The sequence below is a fragment of the Podarcis liolepis genome (assembly GCF_965112155.1).
Source record: "Podarcis liolepis genome assembly, chromosome: 11".
Lineage (NCBI taxonomy): Eukaryota > Metazoa > Chordata > Lepidosauria > Squamata > Lacertidae > Podarcis > Podarcis liolepis.
This window is the reverse complement of record NC_139565.1, coordinates 36,424,769-36,450,774: the sequence shown is the minus strand read 5'-3', so window position 1 is coordinate 36,450,774 and position 26,006 is coordinate 36,424,769. Positions and strand designations below refer to the sequence as shown.

General features: G+C 40.3%; 1 protein-coding gene across 10 annotated transcripts in view; it reads left to right on the top strand.

Moving 5' to 3' along the window:
- Window positions 1–26,006, top strand: part of ANKRD31 (ankyrin repeat domain 31) — a 54,919-nt gene that overhangs the window by 8,406 nt on the left and 20,507 nt on the right. For 2 of the 10 annotated variants that reach the window (XM_083465152.1, XM_083465149.1), the window contains exons 3-12: window positions 756–799; window positions 3,043–3,600; window positions 10,291–10,556; window positions 10,861–10,991; window positions 13,516–13,698; window positions 14,901–15,043; window positions 16,808–16,952; window positions 18,205–18,263; window positions 19,449–20,766; window positions 25,437–25,673. In XM_083465152.1, coding sequence (XP_083321278.1) covers window positions 756–799; window positions 3,043–3,600; window positions 10,291–10,556; window positions 10,861–10,991; window positions 13,516–13,698; window positions 14,901–15,043; window positions 16,808–16,952; window positions 18,205–18,263; window positions 19,449–20,766; window positions 25,437–25,673 — 3,084 coding nt within the window. Of the gene's footprint in view, window positions 1–755; window positions 800–3,042; window positions 3,601–8,576; window positions 8,667–10,290; window positions 10,557–10,860; window positions 10,992–13,515; window positions 13,699–14,900; window positions 15,044–16,807; window positions 16,953–18,204; window positions 18,264–19,448; window positions 20,767–25,436; window positions 25,674–26,006 lie in introns of those variants that run through there. The other 8 variants (XM_083465154.1, XM_083465155.1, XM_083465151.1 and 5 more) reach the window with 7 other exon arrangements.

Here is a 26,006-nt window from a genome sequence, read left to right as displayed (position 1 = left end):
TAGAAATCTAATAAACACAATATATCAACCACACATTAAAGGTATGCCAGTGACATCAGCAAGCTTGTCAAAGGTTCCTGTTGTTTATCCCTTTCAAAATAGAAAAGCCATCCATCAGGTCCAAATTAGATGTTACATAGAAATTCCATGATTGACACTCTCCACGCCTTTTTCTTTCTTAAGAAATGAAAGTCCCAGTTTGCTTGGGGATCAGTCCTTGTGGGGAAGTCTAACCCTTTGTCCTGGTTGTCAGTGGTCAGATCCAAATCGCCCTACCCCCAGAAGCTGCTATTAGTCATAGGGGGGAAATGTAGAGGCACACAAATTGTGCCTGTAAAGGGCAAACTAGACACATTTTTTGGTTATGTAAATAGCTGCCACAGGCAAGTTTGAGCAGTCTTGGGGCCATAGAGAGTCCATAGTCCTGATGACAAGTACCTCTCTGAAGCTGCTATTTGTATTTCAAGGGATGTTCCCACTGGTGTAAGGGGAAGCTTCTGGATACAAGTTCTGCTTGTTAAGTTACAGATTAATTTTAGGTGACACACTAGGTATAACGTTAATAGAAGCTTTATTGTGAAGAGAGGCTATGCTTTCCTCATAGGTGGTCAGAAGCTCTTTTTCCTTCAGTTCCAGGATGGCTAAATTTGGTATTTACTGTTTCCCTTCAAAGACCATACTATGTTTTAAAGGATATTCAAAGTGATATGCATTGAAAAGAAAATTTAAAATTCACTTATTTGCTGTTGTTTTAGGTTTAGATTCTGAAGTGGCTGGATTTCTGGAAACAGACAGAAATGTAGGTCTGTTAGTGTTCCCCTCCCCCCCAATTGTAACTATATAATCTCTGTTTTTCAATTAATTTATGCCTCATGGAATTCTCCCTTCCCCCGTGAAAGCCTACGAACATGTTTTCTCCAGATATTTATTACATAAACAAACAAACAAATAACTGTAATCTTAACAAGGACGCGGGTGGCGCTGTGGGTTAAACCACAGAGCCTAGGGCTTGCCGATCAGAAGGTTGGCGGTTCGAATCCCCGCGACGGGGTGAGCTCCCATTGCTCGGTGCCTGTTCCTGCCAACCTAGCAGTTCGAAAGCACGTCAAAGTGCAAGTAGATAAATAGGTACCGCTCTGGCGGGAAGGTAAACGGCTTTTCCGTGCGCTGCTCTGGTTCGCCAGAAGCGGCTTAGACATGCTGGCCACATGACGCGGAAGCTGTATGCTGGCTCCCTCGGCCAATAAAGCGAGATGAGCGCCGCAACCCCAGAGTCGGTCACGACTGGACCTAATGGTCAGGGGTCCCTTTACCTTTACCTAATCTTAACAAAGATGTCATTTCAAACATTCAGTCTGAGCTTGAGCTTGAGCTTCCTGTTTTTATGCAAATCAATCAGCATGCCCATAGGATGTGTATAATGATACAGTGCAGAAGTTATTGTGATACAAATTATTACACCATACATGATTGTGAAAGAATGTAACAGGTGAGACTTGCCAACATAGTATGTTGAGTATTGAAAATGTATTTTTGTAATTTTCCTGCAGTAGCTCCATTGCTTCTATTATGAGCACTGAACTAGATGTGATATTAATTGCATGAATGAAATTAACACACACAATTTTTCTTATGTAACTAGCAGCCTTGGAACCTTGGGGAAGGGAAGTTTAACTTTTTCTTCTCCCTGCCATGGTCCTGACCAAAATAGCTTCTTTGAAGCTGCCATTTGCATTTCAAGAGTAACTATTTTTGTTGGTACCATGGAAGAGAGAGAATTTTTTTTAAACTTTGTGTGCTTGTGACACCCCATCATTTACTCATACACAGAAGACACCAATCAGTGCATGGCAATAGCTAAACAATTTTGTGATTTCACTCTATCCAGGATACACACAAAAGATAACAGGGTAGCCACAAAGACAAAATGTCACCCTCCCAAGTGAAGACCTCCATAGCATAGTGAACAGGAAGGTGGCATCTCTAGTAACCATGTACTCCAAGTTTCTCCACAGAAAGGGTTTTGATTCCCTTGACATCCATGTCATTTTGATCATTCCCTGTCATCCTATCCAACCACAGTTCTCATGTCCACTTATTTGATTTCCTGTGTCTTGCTAGCATTATCCCAGCAGATTTCACTCCATTTAGCCCCCTCTCTGCTGGTTGACTTGTCATAATATCACAGCACACTGGAGAAAGCAAGAAGATTATTGGAGCCCACCATATTGCCTATGCTCATGCTCTAGTAGTAGACCTCCAATTGTACTAAAGAAAACAGTTTTTCTTCAGCTTTTTTACAGTGGGTTATATATGTTTTCTGGGTGGGTTCCCAGGCTAATAACAGGACCAGGTTTTAAATTTATTATTTGGTATTGTGTTATGGTACTTTATGCTGTGGAGCACTTTGATATTTTATGTAAATGGGCATATAGAAATATTTTTATCAATCAATTTATACTTTCCCATTAACTCACTCCTCTGGGGAGTTATCAACGTTATGAAAAATAGAAAATACAAGACAGAGAAAATTAAAATAAAACCAGTTTTTAAGCAATACATATCAACCCACAAAGCCATCTAAAGACCACAGAAAATACATAGCTTCAGCAGTACAATTGCATCAAATGCCTTCATGTCATAAGAAAAAATATAACAATGAATGAATGAATGATACTGAGAAAAACATTTAAATGTAAAAGACTAATAACGAGTAAAAGTTGGCTGTAAGCTCCCTGGAAGTAGACTGAGGGATCATAAGAAACCATTAAAGTTTTTAGCAATGTGTATCAAGGTAAACCCTTTTTCTTTAAGTATCTTAAAACTATTATGTAAATATACAGTCTAGTAAATTGTGCACTTTTGTCTCAGATTAAAAGAAATATAATAGAACTGGGGAAGGTACAAAAACAGCTGTTTTAAAAAGCTATTTAAAAAAGCTATTTTAAAAAGAGCTATGAAGAGGAAGCAGCATTTTCTTTGAAGAAAGCTTTGCAAATGTGTGCTTTTGAGTGTTAAATTAGCATATGTTTTTATCATTAGCTTACAGAGACTTTAAATGTTGAAGTGTCTCCAGAAATAAGCCTTCTTTCTGGTATGGATGCAATAGAGGATTCAATTCCACAAGATACAGAGATGTCAGAGGTTTTTCAAATTGTCAGTAAGGAAGATATGACAGAAAACCATCCATTTGAAACAGTGCAATCAAGTATAAGTGTAGATGAAACAATGGCTGTGGAATTTGAAGATTTGATGGAACCACTTGATGATTCTGAGACCTTCAAAATGCTTGACATATTGGAAAATCAGGATGGTGCTATTTCTATGGCTAAGTCTGTAAATAAGGAGAGCAATGCCCTGCCTGTAGAGCTTCTCACAGCACTGAACTCCTTGTCAGAATCTGCAGCAGCATCTGTCTGTCAGCCAGAAGGCAAGGGAAGTTGGTTCATCATCGCAGACAAACAACCAACACCAGACCAAACAGATGGTGATTGCACACAAATAACAGATATAAATGTAAAATCTCAGCTTCATATAAAACACCTTGAAGAAACAGAAGCTTCAATGATGACCACCTTGCCATATCCTTCAGAGGAACAAGTATGTATACTTTAAAGTTGAAATGTTGGTTTACAATTTATATTCACATTAATGTTTATTGAAATGTTAACTTGCCGTTTATATTCACAAAACCATCTTATACCCCAAATAAGCCTATTGTTTGTGTATAATATTCCTAGGTAAGTGATGTATGTTTTTATTACCTTGCCTCTCATTAAAGTTGCATACTGCCATTGTTAGGATAAGCAACCTCGCTTCTTCCCTGCTGTCTTGTACAACAGTGATACCTGCATTGTAAAGCCCTCTTAGTATAAGTTTACAGTTTGCTCAACCAGCCTTCTCTTTCTATTTTTCCTTCTGCAATCCACTGTACCCCTGACAACCCCATGGTGTGTGTGTGTGTGTGTGTGTGTGTGTGTGTGTGTGCATGCTCCTGAACAGTGAACAGCAATGGGGTATAGGGCTGCAGTGGGAAGGAAGAATAATCCCAAATCAGATGGAAGGATGTTATTTAAGTGAGAGCTTTGCTGACACAAGAGTCCTCTGGTTTTCAGGTGATTCCCTCTCTCACTGCAGCTTCATATGACATGGTCCACACTTGTACAGTACATGGAGCTGCAGGAAGGAAGCAGAAGAACAGTTGTCTTCTACTATTATTTTTAATTATTATATATTAAATTTATATATTGCCATTCATCTGAAGATCTTTTCTTAGCATCCATCTCTCTATTGAGAGACAACAGAGTGCGCCTCTGGGGGTGAGGTCAAACTGCTGGAGAATCACAGCACCTGCTGTGGCTGCAGAGACTGGTAACCAGAACATTTAGCACCAGCTTGGCTGCTGGAGTTGCTGGAAGGAGGTGTACAAGACTGTTCAGCCATTTTACTTCATTCCAGATTTGTGTAGGGTTTACTCCTTAGCCTTTTATTTCCCTAAGATGACCCACAAGGCACCGGGTATCTGAGGATGGCTTATTGCATTGGTCCATATAGCTCAGTATTGTCTACACTGATCGGCAGCATTGCTCCAGTGTTTCAGATTGAGGGTCTTCCAGCTCTACTTGGAAATGCTAGAAATTGAACCTGGGACTTTTTGCGTTTAAAACAAAGACATTGTAGTCCCTCTTACCAAATGAAGCGCCCTTCAGACCCATTTCCTCCCCAGAAGGTTCTACAAGGAAGTCCCCACCCACCTCAAGTGCAACTGAAGGTTCTTTGGTGACCAGGACATTTCGCCTGTCTTGATAATTTGCCTTTGCATGTTTGTTTCTGGTATGTATGTGTGTATGAAGAAATGTAGGTTGTGCATCGTCACTAAACAAATCCATAGATTGATTACATTTCCTCTGTATATCAGTACCAACAACTTCCCATTTACATGCATTCAAGGCATATGTGACCATTCCTGTTGCACAAAAAGGCATAAAAACAGTGTAACAATCTGATGAGCCTTTGCAAATGCAATCCCATAAGCCCTTGTGCAAATTGTGGCGAATTGGAGTTTGAGCAAGGTGGTTTGGAGGGTGTTTGCTGGCTTTTTCAGTGGTGTTCACGCAATTTCACTTAAACGTGTGGTGCCTAAATGGGAAGCTGTCTTTATATCAAAACACCAATTTCCAACCCCTCTCTTTTGAAAGAGTGTAAAAATATTTTTAAGGGTCTACTGAAACAGTAATTGAGGGAATAGGAATAGAGAACACCATTGCTCATTGGTTTGAAAACATGCCCCCTTGTGTATATAGTCAGCATGGCTTCTGCGTTAAATGATGTTATTGTGTGATAAAAGGTAAAGGAACTCCTGACCATTAGATCCAGTCGTGACCGACTCTGGGGTTGCTGCGCTCATCTTGCTTTACTGGCCGAGGAAGCCGGCGTACAGCTTCCGGGTCATGTGGCCAGCATGACAAAGCCGCTTCTGGCGAACCAGAGCAGCACTCGGAAATGCCGTTTACCTTCCTGCCGGAGCGGTACCCATTTATCTACTTGCACTTTGACGTGCTTTCATTTTTTAAAAAAAATGATATTTATTACTTTTTCAACATTTTCAACACAACACTACAAACAAAAAAGAAAAGAGAAAAAACAATACAAATACAATACAAAAACGCTACATGGACTAACAAACAAAGCAAAAACAAGCAAAAACAATTTAAAAACACCTCAAACATTTTCAATATGTTATATTTCATTCACTTATTTCCAGCGACCTCCTCACACCTCCCTTTTTGTATTCCACTTCTATTAATTGTTTCAGCAATTCCTTTCCATCTTACTCTGTTTTCTGTCCTATAATTATCTTAACACATTCTTGCCTTATTTTTCCTTTAATTTTCTATTAATCTATTTATACTTAATTCCTTATGACATTTCTACTAAAGCCATATAACTTCATTCCAACATTTTTCTAACATTCCTTAATTTTACAATATTTCTATAAATAGTCTTTAAACTTTTTCCAAACTTCTTCCACCGACTCTTCTCCCTGGTCTCGGATCTTGCCAGTCATTTCCGCCAATTCCATATAGTCCATCAACTTCGTCTGCCATTGTCCAACACTTCAGTGCTTTCAAGAAGCAACCATTCTCTCAACCAGCAAAAAGCAGATGGTTCACAACGAAATTTAAAGTTCTGGCAGGGCAGGTCCACCTCCTTCTTTGGCATCCATCAATATCTTAAGTTTTACTCGAGGCTTCCTGCCCTGCCAAACAACTCTAGAAACATCCCTCTGCCACCTCCTGAAACAATCCATCCCATCCAAAGTTTGCAATGTTTGAAACAAAAGCAACATCCCCAGCAACGCAGCAGCCCTCAACCCCACCACAGTAACTCGGCCCAACAGTAACAACTTCTGATTTGTCCATATTTCCAAATCCCCCTTCTCTTCAATCCAACACCCTTCACAGTTATCCTTAAACAGATTCACATTTTTGGTGGTCATACTAACCCCCAAATACCTCTCTTTCTCAACCAATGTTAGTCCTGTCGCCTCCTGAAACTCTGTCAAGCTTTCCTTTTCCAGTTCAGATAGGGCTCTGGTCCTCAAATTCATCTGTTCTTCTTTAAGTTCAATCATAACGAATGTCAGCTTATGTTCATCAGGTTGTCTTTGTATGGATGGGACTCTCCTCTCCAGTTGTATTGCTTTAGATTCAGCAGCAAGGGTTTTTCCCCTGACTTCATCTGCAGTTTGCCGTATCAGAGTAGATTCCTGTGTCAGTTTCTGGATGGTTTCTGGATTGGTATTCACCTTTTGTCCCAAGTTATTTAAACTTTCTACGATTAAGTCAATTTCAATATTTGTAGCATCCATTTTCACATTTATCACATCTACTTTCTTGTGAAGTTGTTCCAGCGAACCGTTTATTTTCAATAATGCAGCCACTAAGGCCTCTTCTGTCGACATCCCGTCTGTTTTTTCCTTTCCATTTGCCATAACACTTAAGAGATTCAAGGTCAATTCCAAAGTCTCACACTTTTTTATCTCGCAGCTGGAAATTCCCCTAGCCCAGCTCCTGTAAAGTGACCAATTTCAAAAACTTCCACTAGGGGAAAACAGTTTCTATTTGTATCGGTCAGTATGTCCTCTTTTAAACACAGTTTCAATAATCCAAAATTAGTTTCAATTTTCAGTTACTTTCCTCCTTTTTTTGAAAACAACCGGAGACAGTAGAAACAATGTATTCTCTTGTTTAGCTACCTGTCAATGAACGTTCTAAACGCTGTCAATGGACGTTCCAAAAAACATCAATCCTGCTAGAAGCCCGTTTCCAGGGTCAGAGCGGCGGTATTTTAACTCTCTTAACTCTCTCCTACAGGCATATTCAGTCCACCACTCCCCCCCTTCTCCTGTCTCCAAAAAGGGGGGGGGGGTTAGTTCTTTACCAATGGAAATTTAGTCTTTTACAAAAGGCTTTCCAAGACTTTAGCTTGCAGCCTCCTTGCTTCAGTTTATCTACAAAAGGGGGAGGCGGACTTCCTGTATTGAACCTCCCCGTTTCGATGCCAGATTAAATGTTTAAAAATCCAATTCTTCCCAATTCAGCTCTACTCACGGGTAATTACTTTAGAGTCAAATTGTCCACAGGAAAAAGTCAGTGCTCTCTGACAACAGCTATGCGGCTTCACTCCGTGGAAGAAGCAGACGATTCGAAGCACCGCGCCACTCACCCCACATCGCTCTGGATCCCCGAAACCGGGTTTCCCCGCGAGTAGGGGAGGTGCAAAAGGTGCCCGCTGAATCCCATGTTCACAGGTTTCTCCCGCCTGTGATTTTTACGGGTCTACACCTTTGCCATGGCGGTACAGACCCAAATTCCCACGGGGCAAATTCCTCCCGATCAGAGGAATTCCGCCATTGCCGGAGGCACCAACCCGGAAGTCCTCACACTTTGACGTGCTTTCAAACTGCTAGGTTGGCAGGAGCTGGGACCGAGCAACAGGAGCTCACCCCGTCGCTGGGATTCGAACCGCCGACCTTCTGATCGGCAAGTCCTAGGCTCTGTGGTTTAACCCACAGCGTCCCTTGTTTGTACAATTGCAAACTGCTGTGTACACTGTGAAAAAAAATAACCCTTGTGTGTTTCATAGGGTATGTGTATACACAGCCCCAGAACAGACAGATGAAACTACTTTTTCACACCGCACATAGTTGAACTATGAAATTTGCTCCCACAAGAGGCAGTGATGGCCACCCACTTGTGTGGATTAGACATTTTTTTATGGAGGTAAGACTATCAGTGACTACTACGCATGATAGCTGTGTTTTGCCTCCACTGTCATAGTCACTACCCCCCTGAAGAGCTGTTGCTGGGAATCACAAGTGGAGAGAGTGCTGTTGCATCCAGGTCCTGGTTGTGGGGTTTCCATAGGCCACTCTGAGAGCAGGATGCTGGGCTAGATGGGCCTTTGTTCAGATCCAGCAGAGCTCTTCTTACATGGTTACACTCAACGGAACAGCAATTATGCAGACTATAGGTATCAACAAGGAAAGAAGCATCAGAGGTTTTCTCCCCTTGGTTGCTTCAGGGAATGAGGAAGATAAGTAGCAGCAGAGCACTCAGATTTCTGGAACTTACATCATTTACAAATGTGAAGCCTGATAACTGGTTTGTGCTAATTTTCATTGCATAGTTCTGTTAAAGAGTTCTAAAACAAGCTTAACTTGTTGATTTATGTTGCTTGAATTGGACAAGATTGGTGGCATGACATTCAGTAGGATATATCAGCAAACACTGGTTAGGAGGAGGATGCAACGTTGCACAACATTTCCAGTTAGTAATAATTGATAATCAATTTTAACATCCAGAACTGCTAGGCTTATGCCATAGGAGGAGTGCTTGCATCTAAGGCAGGCCCTTTAGATGTTGTTTGACTCTGATCATCGCTAACCACTGCCCATGCTAGCTGGGACTAATGGATGTTGGAATCCATCAACCTCTGGAGGGGTACAGGTTCCCCATTTCTGTTTCATTAGCATGCTCTTTTAAGTGACTGTAGCTCAACTGCATCTGTAGTTCTAAGGTGCCATAGCACCATTTGGTCATACTAGAAGATAACTCAGAAACAGTAAAATGCAGTGGCTCACCTTCTAAGTGGAGTTAATAGTCAGAGCTATGTTGGACCTGTTTTAAAAGATTTTCACTGGCTACCAGCTTTTTTTCCGGTCCACCCTTCGTCAACAGTATGGATTACCTTTGCAGAGAGTGGGACAAGGGGAGTACAACTTCTTCATCTCTCATTGACATATGATACCATCAACCATGAAATCGTCCTGGTCCAGCTCCAGGAAATGGGACTGTATTACAGTCATTCCAAACTTACCTTCAGGACTGAATCCAGAAAGTAGCATTGAGAGTGTGCCTTTTGACCCCCTGGCAGCTACATTATGGGGTAACCACATTAACTGCAATCAACATTAATGTCTAAGAGATTCTTCTACCTTCAGAAGATTCAACAGGAAAGCTGTTGTCAAATCTTGCAGATGTAATCACAGTGCTAGAAACCCCTTATAGATAATAGTATCATTCTTACACACGTTAAATAGTTATGTGAATAAAAAATAACTGAAAATTGCTACACCTTCTGCACAGTTTTAAAAGTTATTGTTCATAACATCTGGTTTTTGCATTAAATAATCATCTGCACTGAAGCTATATGCATACAGAGAAGTAGAAGATTCTTTCTATAAAATATTTTACCTTCTAAAGTAATTGGGTATGTGAAGGAAATGCAATGTGATATTCTCCCCCCCCCCAAAAGCCCCATCCAGCTCAAGGAAGAAACACAGGATTGTGTAACTAGAAAAAGCACCATTCTTCACATACATTGTATAGCTCAGTTATCTCTTTTCTTGTGAAGGAAATGACATCTAACCTTTGTCAGAAAAATATAGGGGTTATGGTAAAAGGCTGTCTCATTAGAATTTGACTAAACCTATGTTGCTTGTCCTGGAAGTTATCTAAATTTGACAGTGATTTCATTGTTCATACTTTTAAAACAGAAGTTTAAATACATGTAGCTGTATCCAGGGTTGCCATATTTCAGTGTAAAGCACCAGGGTTTTCCTGGACATTTTTCTGATTTACAAAAATTCCACCCTGACACTATTTCCGACGGATGAATCCCAGATATGTCCTGGAAATCTCGGCTATATGGCAGCCCTAAGATGTACCAATATGTTTTACTGCTCTACTAATAATTTTGACCTCTTTTATAATTGTTATTTCACAGATTGGCTTTAGTCAGAATATGCACAAATTAGTCCATTCAGACCATCAGAATATTTCCTCTCGTGACAGACCAGCTGAAAACGGAGATTCCATTTTAAAGGATAGCAGTTCATGTGAACAAACTATCCAGGTTGCTTCATGTACATTAAAGAATTCAGCACAAAAAAGGAAGAAGCTTACTCTAAATGATACTGATCCTACTTCCAATTGTCAGTTTCTAGAAGGGATGCATCAGAATAGACACAGTTTTGAAGCTCAAACAAGAGAGTAAGCTAATGGTTTTGAATATGATAAAATTTTTACAGTGGTTAATGGGAAAGCTTATATTAAATATAACATTTTTACCACTTTGAGATGCTTTATATAATGTGTTATGGAAATGGAAATAATAAAATAAATAAGAATATCCTGAGTAGGTAAAACCAAAAAAAGTTTCCATGTGAAGTTTGGGTGAGACTAAATATACAGTTTTCCTTATCCTTTTCAAGAAAAATGTTTTAAAATATATATATGCACATCATGCGGAGTATAGAGAAATGCATTTGGTAATTTAAAATGTTTTGTTTGTCAGCAGATCTGACACTAAAGATAAGGAAGGTGACTGTTCACAGATGGGAACTGTATTACACCACTTCTCAACTACAGATACAAATACTAAAGTTGAGCAAGTGAGGAAAAGTCAGAGGATTGCCAAGAAAAGAAGTAAGCAGTGTTTTTTTTATCTTCTGTAGCCTGAAGGACATATGCTCCCCCCCCCCCGCTAAATATGTCACTGTGGCAAAGTGTCCCAGTTCATGTTACCATTTCTGGGCATTAACAAAAGCTCTGCGTCCATCGCTATCAATTCTCTGTCTTGTACTGGGTTGGAAGAAACTATTACGACCGAATGTGGAATTTAATTAGAGCAAGGGACACCTTCATTTTCTAGGTCTAAGCAAGGAGGCTTCACTGGCATTTCCCCTTACTCAAATCTAAAGGCCAAAGTACATGCAGTTTATGCTCTGCATCAAGCAAATGTCTCGTTTGGCCCTCCGTGCTAAGCTCATGATCCTCAATATTACCTCAGGTTTGGGGTAGGGGATAAAATTTGATTCAGTTAAAGGTGAACCTACCTAATTCGCACTTTTTAAAACAATATGTGATCAAAAAAGCCTTCTTTTGAAATTCACATTTCTCTTAATTTTGCAGTGTGGTTCTCCAATTTATGTGTACGATAATGCTCATACTAGGGTAAAGTGTTCATAAAAAGCCATATATTGGTGTTGGTAATGTACAAAAATGAATTGCAAAACTGTGTGTATTGGGCAAAATTGTGTACAAACACGTGCATATTAAGAGAAATTCACACTTAAATGCGAATGAATTTCAGTGAGGGCATTTGAAATTTTGTTTTGCAAACTGATGTGGAAATGTGGAGAAAAGAACTTAAGGCTGCAAAAATGAGAAACTGAAAGAAACCAAAATTGGTTGATTTGTCCATCCCTATGCCAGATTCAATTTCACCACATCATCCTTATTGAGTAGAAAGCTCTTAGTGCTTGGGCATGCAATTTGCTTCTTGGCCATTAGAGCCAGTTCCTATTACTTTTAGAAGACATTTTTTAATTGGAGCTGCATCAGCATTTGAAATCCATGATCACTTGGTTGGCCATGAAGTATTCATGTTTGCCTATATGAGTAGGTGCTGTGGGGAACCTTAGTTGATTGGGAATTCTCCACTGTATCCATTTATATCACACACACACACATTTTAAAATGTTGTAAGTTGCATATTTATCATGTAGGATACACATACATACTAAAACAGCATTATGAGTCTGTTCTGCAAATACCACTACTGTCTTGGTTTGTACAATAAATCTGCAAGTATCAGGAAGCAGTAATTACAAGTTAAAAGCACAATCCATTGATACATGACTTCTTGTTATCCAGCAGAGGGCAATGGTTATAGTACTTAGTAACTTTGGATTGGCAATTGGAAGTTTTGCTTTAATTACCGTACATGTATTTATTTAGTACGTATGTGCATGTGCCATCTTGTAACTTTTTTTTAATGTGTGGGGCAGCTTATAAATAAAAGAAATGTATTTGCTAAAATAAATAAGCTAAATTTGTTGCCTGTTGTTCATGATACCCTTTCAAATGTTTGAAACATTGAGTTTAATATGCATATTGTGTTAAATATGCCACTCAGTTATTTGATATTAAATACATGAATAACATTAGTTGTTGAGTTAACTTTTGTACTTTGAATAAATTATTATTTATTTATTAAATTTCTGTACTGCTCTTCATCTAAAAATCACAGGGCAGTTTACAATATAAAACACAAAAATGCATACTGTAATAATAAACCATAACAATAACCCCAGTAGGTAAATGTCTTTCTTCCTTCAACTTTTATTCATGAAAATAAAATGGGTTTGTTTACTGTTCCTTTCCATTCAGAATGTTATTAACAATTCAGTTCTAGCATGTCTAATCAAAATTGAGCCCCAATGAGAGGTAAGGTTTTGCACTGTATTTTTTATATACATTTTTTAATTGGAAATTGTATTTTTATCATTTATGTGTAAGCCACCTTGAGTGAGTTTTACTCATAACCAGAAACACTTTAAATAATATTTATAAGAAAAATACTCCTTGGGTAAGTGAGTATAAAATAATTATTTTTATTCCTTTATTTATTACTCCTACTATACCACAAAGGTCTCAAGGGAATTTACATTTATGTAGATTGCAGCATGTCTCCATTGTCTGGTACAGGTATAGGCTATTTTTGCAGCCTATAACACTGTATGCAGTTTGTTCACAATCCCTCTTAAGATATTTTGTCTATGGCATTAGGGACATGGAATTCAGCTCTGTTACAACTTCAGATATATTTCTGTAATTAATGATACATTAGACCAGAGCTTTCCAAACTTTTCATGTTGGTCACACGCTTTTTAGACATGCATCATTTTGCGACACAGTAATTCAGTTTTACTAGCAAACTAGAGGTTAAACGAACCCCTTTCCAGCCCTGGGAGGAGTTCAGTAAGCATTTGCATGGCACATCTACGCCCTGCAGCCAACACACTAACATGTCAAACCTACAGTTTGGAAAGCTCTGCATTAAACCATGATTGACAGGAACAAACTAATATGATTCAATTAGACAACAATAAGCAACCTGCAATATTTTTTGCTTATTGCATCCTTTTGTTTTGTGTATATTTCTCAGGGAGGCAAGCCACTTGGAACAGTTCCTCTAACTCCTCGTATAACTACATTTCACTATCCAAAATCAATAGAAGAGACAGATTTGGTCAGACATTATTGCACAGAGCTGCTGTGGAAGATGACCTAAATGGTTTACGTGCAATGATAAAAGCTGGTGGAAATGTAAATACTCAGGATTGTGCAGGTGAGCAGAATCTCCAATGTTAATTTCATCCAATGATGAAATAATAATGTGTAATAATAAACTTGAGCAAGGCACAACTTAATGCTAAGCATGTTTACTTATCATGTGTTCTGTGATATGCTAGTTTTACAGTATAAGTAAGTGCTTAGGGCTGGGCCTGCAATTTGTGTTAACTACCATTTTGTGAAATGGTAGTTAACACAAATAATCTCCTGCTCATTCCAGGAGAAAAGGGGGAAACTCTGGGAAATTGAAACCAAACATAACTGTGCATGAGTTCTGTTTAGTACATAAAGGGGTTCAGATCAGCGAGCTGTGTTCCTAGGCTCAACTAGGTCATGCCCCCACCTCCGATGAGGGAGGAAATGAAGCTTCTTCTCTTTCCTTTCCTCACCCTCTTTGTGACATGTACCAAATCATGAAGGACATGTCTGAGCTTGCTGCAATCTCAGATCTCATACTTGAAACTATAGTCTGTATTGTGTATCCAAGTGTGTTCTACCTGTATTCACCTAGCTGCTGCTTGGATCAGCACATGAATCATACCTTTGGATTTTGTAAGTAAAACCTTTTAAACTTACTTAACAGTGTGTGGTCTGTTCATTTTCTCATTACTTTCCTGATGGGCATGTGGAAATATGCCTTCAGCAGCTCCTGCCTATCCTTCAACCTCCGGAATTTGAAGGAGAAATGTGGGAGGGGGTGTCTGAATGCTAGGATGTTTACAAAGCACTGTTCGAAAGCACCATGGTTTGCTCTGAAGTCCTAATAATCAGGGCTTTAAAGGGAAGCATCACCTGATATCACTATGAGATCAGGTCATTGACGGTGGGCGGCCCCAGCCACCTGTTAGCTTCAGTCTGTCCGCAGTTGGGGAGATAAAGATTTGGCCCTCTGGCCAGAAAACTTCCTTCACTTTATTTGCATAGACCTTTTGGTCTGTGCTTGAATGTCTCTCACAAAATTAACTGTCTGTTGGCACCTTTAGCCACCGTAATAGTTCTAAGATATACAATAGGTTGCTAGTGTTCCATTCTTCCCCTTTCCACTACCTAAATCCTCAAAAACCAGTCGTAGTCTCCAGGAGGGGAATGTTTTCTGGCCAGAGGGAAATGTAAGTCATTAGAAAACAATCCTATAAAATATATGGCCTAAATTCTAAGAAAGGAACACAAAAAATAAGTATTTTTTTGATGCCACAGGTTGGACTCCACTGCATGACGCCAGTCTGGCTGGATTTTGGTGGACAACAAATGAGCTTTTAAAAGCAGGAGCTGATGTTAACTGTAAAGGAAGTGAAAAAATAACACCATTACATGATGCAGTTAAAGGTGGTCACTATAAGGTAATGCTTCTGTATTTGAAAATACGTTGCAATTTATCTTCTACAAAAAGCCACAAGGAAAGCCACTGTTTTTCCTTCTTAAAGGTACAGATGCTATTGTTTTGGGTCCTGCTGCAGTGGAAGCTGCCTACCATGAAAAACCATGTGACAAGGACCAGGAGGCAGAGATTAAAATAGGGAAAACAAAGATTTAGAGGCCTGGTCCATTTGTTTTTATATATGTATTGGTTTGTCTGCAAAAAAAAAAAAAAAAAAAATAGAGCCCATCCCCAAATAATTCCTGGGTATGGAAAGTAGTTATAATGAAGCTTTGTTATCTCCTGTTTTGAGCTCTTGTCTTGCACCATCTAGTGGAAAAAAGAAAGAAATCACTGTCTTGATTTTTCAAAATAAAAAAATTCCTTCCAGTAGCACCTTAAAGACCAACTAAGTTAGTTCTTGGTATGAGCTTTCGTGTGCATGCACACTTCTTCAGATACACGTGTATCTGAAGAAGTGTGCATGCACACGAAAGCTCATACCAAGAACTAACTTAGTTGGTCTTTAAGGTGCTACTGGAAGGAATTTTTTTATTTTGACTATGGCAGACCAACACGGCTACCTATCTGTAACTTGATTTTTCAAATGCTTGAGAAGGTCCAAGAGTTCTCGTATGCAATAAAACTTCTGCAAGATTTGTCATCATTTCTGTCTGAAGATCTGTTTAGCTGTGGAGAGTCCTTATCTGTCTAAAGCTGTTCCCAAGTACTGGGAGTCTTTAGTTCGCTTCATTATATTTAAGAAATGCCCTTTCCTTTCCTTTCCTTTCCTTTCCTTTCCTTTCCTTTCCTTTCCTTTCCTGTCACAATTGGCATTCCTTCCTTCTTTGCATGTATTTTGCTAATTTTATTATAATTAGCTGTACTGTACTTAGAAGATTGGGGGGTTATTTATTTTAGACATTCAATAAGACATCTGTGGAATGTAAACATAGACTAAATTGATCCTGTTTGTCTCTTCTAAAAGAGCTTACATATTCCATTAGTCTTCTGAGGTGGTATTCAACTGAGTTTAATCCAGAATAAATCCACTGAAATTACTTGACCTATCTTAGTCATATTCATTCATTTCAGTGGGTGTCCTCTGAGTAAAACTTGGAATACCACCTCTGATTTGTAGATTTCTTAAACAATCTACCATATTTTACAAAAGTTGTGTGTTTATTTATGACAGTGTTGTAACCACTCCTTTTTTGATTTTTGTTGACAGTGGCAACGATGTTTACATTTGATTTTAGGGATCTAACAAGTCAGAATGCTGCACAAGCTTAGTGGTGTCCAGAGCCATGGAGTGTTGAGAATGTCAGTCTTCAGGGACACCCCCCTCCCAAGTACATAGTAATAAAGTGCTCAGGCTCTAAAACCAACTCCTTTCACATTATAAGTGCAGTGCAGGAAGGTTTCATGAAGATGAAACAAAAGCCTGTGTGTTTTTTGCTGAAACTTCCTCCTCTCTTCATCAAGTTTAATAAGCACTCTTGTTCCAGGCTGTCTGAGCCCCAGACAGAACCATTTCCGTTAGGGGCTGAGGATGAGCTGCAACATTTTGTTGCAGGGTTCTACTTGCTCATGTTATATCTGTAACTACATGTAAAATTGCAATGAGCAGCAGCGACTTTGACTTTTAGTTGCTGTGGAGTGACACCTGTGGCTGTTCTGTATGATGAGTGAGATACGGAAAGAGTGAAAGCGTTAGGAACAAACGTTGAAGCATCTTTACCTCTAGGTGGCAGAGTTACTACTTTGGTATGGAGCCGATCCGCTGTTCAAAAATGAGAGAGGGAAGAGTGCTTTAGAAGAAGCAACTGACATGCCTATGAGGAAACTACTTGCAAGTTTTATAGCTAAATCTAGAAGAAGGTCAGCATCAGGTAAGAAAGAGCTATATTTATATTGACACTCATTCACAAAGGAACTACAAGAAATATTTTTACTCCAAATTTGAGATTTGTTCTGTATGCAGATAGGACTTTGTCAACATAGCTTCACCAGAGCACTGGAATATAACAAAATGACGTATGTATACAGTATTTGTGTTTTGGATTAATTAAGCAGGAATTACTGTCAAGTGATACAGTCAATTTTACAATATATAGGGCATGCATTCTTGCAAACTTCAGTGGAAGCAAGATGTTTTTCTTAGCATTTTTAATGTTAAAAATTTGGTAATGTTTTCTTTGAATTTTGTTGCTCTATGGCAAACATCATGCTGTATCACACAGCTCCTCCAGATATGGGTAGCACTTCTAATTTTTGGTAAATAAAAATCTGATCTCAAATTCATATTCATGAAATAAAAAAAACTAATGTAAAATTGTTGAACAAATCTTGAACTATGATGAAGTTCTGAAATTGGTGTGTGTATTGAAGGTAGCTAGAATCATACATTGTAAGTGTGAAGCAGCTGTAACATTTTATTTTGATCTGTGCAATTTTGTAATGTGTGAAGAACTGACACATTTGATTCATTTGTTCTTTGAAAGCTCAGCAATGATTGGCAGAATGATAACACTAGAGCAAAACATGGCATCCACATTTGACAAATAGCCCCCAAAACTCCCCTCCTTCTGAGTCTTGAATGTCCACAAATAGGATTGCTACCAATAGGCAGTTTCCAAGCCTGAGAGTCACAAAGGTCATCTTGCATGGTGAGGGTCATTGTGCAACAGCAATGAAGTGGGGCAGCCAGCAATTTAACAAAGCCATGGGAATATTTAAGACTGAGGGCTTTAATTCAATAACATCCTGAGCTCCACCCTTTGTACAGCTGTTGGTCATCTGAGCTAACACAGTTCAGGTCTACTCATGAGGAGCAGCCTGCCTCTCAGATGGGTACTGTGCCATATAGTCATTGCCCTGTCTTGGAGCTTCGTGAGGCAGCATGAGGATTTGAAGGTGGCTCATTCTTAATCTCCACAGTTACTATCTCTATCCCAACTTCACACAGGCTATCAGCTGTTTCACATTTTTTAAAAAAATACCACACACTCATTAATTCATAATTTTATAAATGTATTTTTAAGAGGAAAACTTGGAGAGGGCTTTTTCTAACAGTTTTTGTGTGTCATTAAAAATCAGGCTTAAAAAAGCAGATCCAAATATCTTCCTTGAATGTATTTTTAGCTGAAAGAGTTTTAGAAGACCCAGTGAGTGACCAAAGTAGAATTGAGAGCCAGCCTAAGGTAAAAGTTAATAATGAATTTTCAATACGAGTGAGTAGTGAAATATAATAGTCAAGTAATAGTCAAGGTATTTTAATGCAGAGGTTTTCTGAAGTGCTCTTCAAGGTCCTAACCATAATAATTAGTTTTTAACTAGTAATATCAAATGCATTGAACCAGAGACACTGCCAAATTGGAGAGTATTTTCTGTCACTCCACCCCACCCCCTGACCCGGCTGCTCTGCTCTCCTTGGAAGGAGAAGGGGATGCCACTTACCTTAAATGTACGAGGCAGCCAAAGGTTGTTTAATTCTTTATTATTACTCTTTGAAAGGAAGGATTCTAACCACTTAAATCAGCGTGAGTGTCTCTACTCCCATTGCCCCCACCTACACTTCTTAGAAGAGCTTCAGTTCTGGAGGCAGCATGGTGCTGAAGCCGTTCCAGAAGTGTAGCTAAAAGGAAGCAGCCAACCACAGTTTCTGGAGCTGAAACCCTTCTAGGAAGGCCTTTTTAGAAAATTTAGGCAGAGGGAATGGGCATCAAGAGATCTGCACTGTGGTGAGCTATGCAAGCCTCTCTTTAAAAGGTAAAAAAAATAAAATACGGGGGAAACCCTTGGCTACCTTGTACAGTGGTACCTCAGGTTAAGAACTTAATTCATTCTGGAAGTCCGTTCTTAACCTGAAACTGTTCTTAACCTGAGGTACCACTTTAGCTAATGGGGCCTCCCGCTGCCGCTGTGCCACCGCCGCACAATTTCTGTTCTCATCCTGAAGCAAAGTTCTTAACCCAAGGTACTATTTCTGGGTTAGCGGAGTCTGGAACCTGAAGTGTCTGTAACCTGAAGCGTCTGTAATCTGAGGTACCACTGTATATTTAAAGTGAGCAATAGCCCTACTTTCCTCTCCTCTCCCAAGGAATAAGCCTCCTCAGCTTGCTTGTGGGTCCCCTAGCTGCATGGGGTCCTCTAATTGCCACAGGGCTACAAAGTTGAACCCTTTTGTCTTGATCCAGCAGCACTACGGCATTTATTTAACATAGCGTGGAACTGATTTTTGATTGTCCTGTGGTAATTCACAATCTTTTCTCTTCCCTATTGTTATCAAAACCCATTCATGTGAATAAATATTGGGTGGGGACTAGGAAATATATCCTGGCTATTATTTCTGTTTCTGTTCTATTATCACTGTTTTGCTTTTCCAGGCAAAAACATGCTCAGGTGAAAGAGTTCGCCATACATCAAAGGAAAATACTAAGGTACTAAAGCTACAGAGGGTAAAGTCAGAGCCAAGTAAGAGAAAAAGGACTTCACAAAGAAATTATGCTTCCAAAATGTGCAATAGTTGTTCACTAGTGAACGCTACAACATTTGAAGGTACATGTCTGGTTTCAAAGGCAAAGCAGTCAGTCAGGGGAAGACCACCATCTTTGGGAGCATCAGGTGACGAAAGAAGAATAAATGGCCAGAGGAAGGACATTCAGGATGGTCCTGCAACTGATCTTACATTGGTCTCAAAAAGAACAGTTGGATCTTCAGAGTATCGCCAGTATAATTCGAACAGAAGTTGTGAAGCTGAAGAAGACTGTAAAATGGCAATGGGGTCAGAAATTCAGCAAGAGAGTGACTCTAATAATAGTATTGATGACTGCCCATCAGAAAGAAAAGAGGCTCTTAAAAGCACTGAACTGGCAGAAGCAACAAAAGATCAAGCAACTAATTCCCATACTGTCACATCACTGAATCCTGTTGAAGAAGAATCTGCTTTTGAAACTGAGGTAGTAAATGAATCTAATTTGGATTCTACACACTTCTTATGCAAAGACATCGGTTTGCCTTTGCAGGAGGAAAGCCAGTATGCAATGAAACATAATAAAGGGTCTAATAGTCTTAAAGTTACTTTAGATGACAACCTTCATACTGCTGAAAAGAAGCTTGTCTGGACAGTAAGAGAGGGCATCATTATTCTTGCTTCTGAGAAAAATAGATCTCTAGACCAGTATATGCATTCTGAAAACTCTGTAGATCAGATTAATCTGGACAACCATAGTTTGGGGCATGAACTGGGTGTGAAAGAGCCTTTATCTGTAGCTGAATCTGTCTGTTTAGAAGAAAACCCATCCGAGTCAAAAATCCCAACCATCTCAATGTTGCAAGAAATTGAACCTCTCAGTGATTCAGATTGTACAGTCCTTTCTGAAGAATACAATTTAAATGCAGGCCAAAACCCAGGTGAAAACACATCTAGAACTGATGGAATCTGTAATGAACAAGCAGTTCATGTTTGTATGGAACTATCCTCAACAATTTCACAGAGTATTAATAGAGTTGGTGTTTCTGAAAGTCCCAGCACTTGCAGCTTCAGTGAGCAAAGATTTTTAACTCCTGTTCATGAGGGCATTATGATGGGAAGAGCAGAAGGAAACGTTGGGAAATGTTGCTTTGAGAGAACAGGAAATGGTAGTAGGACTGAGAACAACACAGTCCTCCCTTTACAGATGCTGGACAAAGACCCATTCCAAGGTAATCCATTCAGAGAAGATAGAGAGATTGCTGAAAATGCAATGATACAAAAGGAGAGGTGGAGAGAGAAAAATAGACATACGTCTAACTTCCATTGTGGTTATTTTTAGTTCAGCATTAACTTTTTTATTTACTGTTGATTGAGGAAGTTTTATTATATTTTTATCATTTGTTGATAATCTGAACCCTTGAAATTATTAATTGAAGGGCCATGTAAAAAGGATTCAAATTAATCTAATTACAGTGGTGCCTTGCAAGACGAAATTAATTCGTTCTGCGAGTTTTTTCGTCTAGCGAATTTTTCGTCTTGCGAAGCACGAAATCCCATAGGAATGCATTGAAAATCAATTAATGCGTTCCTATGGTCAAAAAAAGCCCAAACAAAGCCAAATTTGGTACAACAAGAGTTTATTAACTGCTCTTTAAAGTCACACATACTGTAAAGAGCATTTCAAAAATTGAAGGAACAATAAATTAAGTTTCTAAACATGACAGAAAAACATTTAAAAATCAACAAAGTGTACAGTACATTTTCGAAGACTCTGGGGGACCACTTGAAGAAGGTTCCTCTTCCACTTTTTGCTTCTTGCTGAAGAACCTGTCCATGGTCTGCTGCTTCATCCGCCTTTTCAGCACCTCCCTGAAAGGTGACATGACCCTCGTATCAAAAGTGTTCGCAAGGTCATGTGCCATGTGCTTATCAGCGTGGTGCCGCTGTGCAAAAGCCTGCACATCCTTCCACTTCATGCAAATGTCCCTCAGTTCTTTGGAGGACAGCCGTTCCTCAGTTGCTTCCTCCTCTTCCAGTGAGGCCTGCTCCTGCGCAGCCTCTGCCTGCAGTTCGACCAGCTCCTGGGTGGTCAGCTCATGGTCGTGCTCCTCCACCAGCTCGCTGACGTCCTCCTCTGTGACCTCCAGGCCCATGGTCCTCCCCAAGGCAACAATGTCCTGCACCCACTGTTGACTCTGGTGCATCAGAGTCACTTGGTGCCACACAGTCCGGCCACAGGCTGCGCCAAGCGCAATTCAAATTTCTCTGGCTGATCCCGTTCCAGGCTGTGGTGATCATCTTTAAGCAGGTGACGATGTGGAAGTGGTCCTTCCAGAATTCCCGCAGGGTGATGGTGGTGCAATCAGTCACCTCGAAGCATCGCCTGAAAAGCTCCTTGGTGTAGAGTTTTTTGAAATTGGCAATGACCTGCTGATCCATCGGCTGGAGCAGTGGCGTGGTGTTAGGCGGCAGGAACATGATTCCGATGAAGCTGAACTCCTCCAACAAGTCCACCTCAAGGCCTTTAGGATGAGCAGGAGCATTGTCCATCAGAAGCAAATCATTCAGTGGCAGGTGGTTGTCCAGCAGGTACTGTTTGACAACAGGGCCAAAAGCAAGATTGACCCAGTCCACAAACAGCACACGTGTGACCCAAGCCTTACTGTTGGATCGCCACATGACACTCAGCTGCTCCTTGTCGACCTTGTGTTTCTTGAAGGCTGGTGGGTTCTCCGAGTGGTACACCAGCAGGGGCTTGATCTTCAGGTCGCCGCTTGCGTTGGCACAGAAGAGCAGGATCAGAGGGTCCTTCATGGGCTTGTGGCCAGGCAACTTGGCCTCCTCCTGTGTGATGAAAGTCCTTTTGGGCATCCTCTTCCAAAACAGCCCGGTCTCGTCGCAGTTGAAGACCTGCTGTGGAACGTAGCCCTCCGTCTTCACAGCCTCCAGGAACTCCGCTGCAAAGTCTTCAGGCGCAGGAACATCAGAAATGGCAGCCTCTCCATGCCTGACCACGCTGTGGATTCCAGATCTTGCCTTGAACCGGTCAAACCAACCTTTACTTGCCTTGAAGACTTCTGGCTCGCCTGAGGTTCCTGGCTGTTTCCGGACGAGGTCTGCGTGCAAGGCCTTGGCCTTCTCACAAATGACGGCCTCAGTCACTGTGTCCCCTGCTTGCTGCTTCTCTTCTAACCAGATGAGCAGCAACTTCTCGACCTCCTTCAGAACAGCTGGGCGGTTCTTCACGATCCTGGTGACTCCCTTGGCTGCAGCAGTCGCAAGGATCTTCTCCCTCATCTTCAGGATGGTCCCGATGGTTGATGGATTCCTCCCGTACTCCCTGGCGAGGTCTGTCACACGCATTCCACCGTCGTGCTTCCAGATGATCTCCTTCTTCATTTCCAGCGTCACCTTCTCCTTCTTCCTCTTGCCGGCCTCTGCAGCAGCAGTCTTCTTGGGTCCCATGGCAGCACAGCTCCTACCTTCGCAAACTAAAAATAAAAAATAAAAAATAAATCAGTGCTTCACATCCAAAAAATTCAAAAGCACCCAGCCACCCACCACACAGAAATTCAAACCCAGAACCAAGTCCTTGAATTCCAAACACCCAACCCAAAATCCAAAACCCCCCCCAAAAGTTTTAAAAGTTTAACTTACCAAATGGCTGCAAAAGAAGTTTTGGAAAAGCTTCAAAAACCACCAAAGTCTTCAAAAACCTCAACTGTTCCCCCAGCCACCCACCCACCACACAGAAATTGTGAACCCCTCCCCAACTGTTGCAAACCCCTCCCCAACTGTTGCAAACCCCTCCCCAACTGTTGCAAACCCCTCCCCAACTGTTCCCCCAGCCAGCCACCACACAGAAATTCAAACCCAGATTTTTTTTTAAAAAAACAACATGACCCAATGGTCACAGAAAATCATAAAAAATCAGAAAAAACCACACAAGCTCCCAGATTCTTGCAAACCCCTCCCCAACTGTTCCCCCAGCCAGCCACCACACAGAAATTCAAACCCAGATTTTTTTTTAAAAAAACAACATGACCCAATGGTCACAGAAAATCATAAAAATTCAGAAAAAACCACACAAGCTCCCAGATTCTTGCAAACCCCTCCCCAACTGTTCCCCCAGCCAGCCACCACACAGAAATTCAAATCCAGATTTAAAAAAAACAAAACAACATGGCCCAATGGTCACAGAAAATCATAAAAATTAAAAAAAAAAACCACACAAGCTCCCAGATTCTTGCAAACCCCTCCTCAATTGTTCCCCCAGCCACCCACCACACAGAAATTCAAACCCAGAATTTTTTTTAAACAACAGCAGAGTGGCCCAATGGTCACAAAAAATCATAAAAATGCAGAAAAAAACCACACAAGCTTCCAGATTCTTTCAAACCCCTCCCCAACACCAAGTCCTTGAATTCCAAACACCCCAACCCAAAATCCAAAACCCCCCAAAAAAGTTTTAAAAGTTTAACTTACCAAATGGCTGCAAAAGAAGTTTTGGAAAAGCTTCAAAAATCAGCAAAGTCTTCAAAAACCTCAAAAAAGGCTACCACACCGCGTGCTATGAGTTGCTCCTCGAAGTCAAGTCGCAACTGCACCTCTTCAAGCAATGCACCCTGGGTATTAACGGTTGTACGAAAAAGGAAACAAACTTGCAAGACGTTTTCGTCTTGCGAAGCAAGCCCATAGGGAAATTCGTCTTGCGAAGCACATCAAAAAACGAAAAACTCTTTTGTCTAGCGAGTTTTTCCTCTTACGAGGCATTCGTCTTGCCACCACTGTATTTCATTTATTTATTTTAATAATTCATAAATTACAGTAGTTTCTGAGAAGGAAATTAAAATATATCCCTGATTCAACAGTGAAAAAGAGTATTTAAAGAGTCTTTAAAATGCAGAAATTGCACTGTTGGCTGGTGAGAAGGGATTGTGGGGCAAAAGGTACCCCAGTTACCATCCCCAAATAGCTGATAGGTGCACTTAATGGCTTTCAAAGAAAGTGTAAAGTTCCCCTGTGAAACCTAAAGGCAATTAGTCTTGCGAGCATGGTGAGGCTAATTCCTGTCCATTTCACAGATCATCTTCATAAGATTCCTTGTAGTAAGATATGGTAGTAATTTTTTTATGATTTTCTGCAATGAGTTAAATTAGTAACCTACACTACATTAGGGTTACCACTGCATGTGAAAACAGTTGGCTCCAAATGGCTTAATACTGAGCACCTTAGTCAAAATTATGGCATTCTAAATTAGCACATGTGAGGTGCGAACCATTTCCCTGGTTCGCACCTCACATTAAATCATTGTTAAAATCAACGGGTTTAACATGAACAAACAGCATGCAGGTGCTTCACACCTGTGCCTCCATGCTTTCTGGAAACAAGCCATGGTCTGATTTGTCACATCATTTGAACTCAGGCTTGTGGTTTGTTTCCCCAAAACAAAGCATGAACAGTAAGCCAAGAACAAGGTTTAGTTTCTTCTCATAGTTTGGAGAGAAATAAGCCATGAGGTCAGGTTTGGGTAGCATGAAAAGCCAGCGCATGCCTTGTTTCCCAGCAGGAGCAGGGGAGGAGTAAAGCATCCACAATTCCAGCAGTAGGCACCAGTATGTTGCTCAGCCACATTAAACCATAGTTTATTTTAACTACAGCTTAATGTGATGCACGAAACAAGCTATTGCTACACTATATTTTGTTTCAGAGTAAGCAATAGAAATGTTAATAGATCTTTATAGAAGCATTTTGTAATAATTTTCTGTGGAATCTTAAAAAGTTTGGTGAATATTTCAGGAGCAGCAGGCAGCTCATACTAATCATGTCTGTAATAATATACTTTATGGTATTTTCATTAACATTCTTCATGGAGACGCTGCACTTTTTTATTCAACAGATAAATCACTACAAACTCAGATCCTTGGAAAATGTTACAGTGAGAAGAATGATAAAGAAAATTCAAACAATACTCCAGATGTATCTTTACAGTCAAATGAATTAGAAACTATCCAAAGTAAAAGAATGGAATCTATATCCATTGAGGATTGCCAAAACGAACATTTGTGTTCTAGCAATAGTGCAACTCCTTTACAGTTTAATTTGACTGAGGAGCAGGAAATCCCACATTCATTAGGTAAGACAGGTACGGTTAACCTGTGGCCGTCTCAATGTTGCTGAACTACAACTCCCAACTTCCCATTGGCTGTACTGATTGGGGTTGATGGGAATTGTAGTTCAGCAATATCCAAATAAGAAGAGGTTAACCACCCCTCAGGTAAGCAGTTAATAAAATTTCAGAAGTGAATGTTGTGGTTGAATTGAGTCAGATTTCCCCTGTCACTTTGAGATTGTTCAGACATACCTTGGCCTCCAAAAGGCGCAGCTGGGAGAGGACTAAAAGCAAGGGCAGCATGTCCCATTTCACTGAGGCAAAATGGGAAGGTGAAGCTCCCACCACAGCCTCATT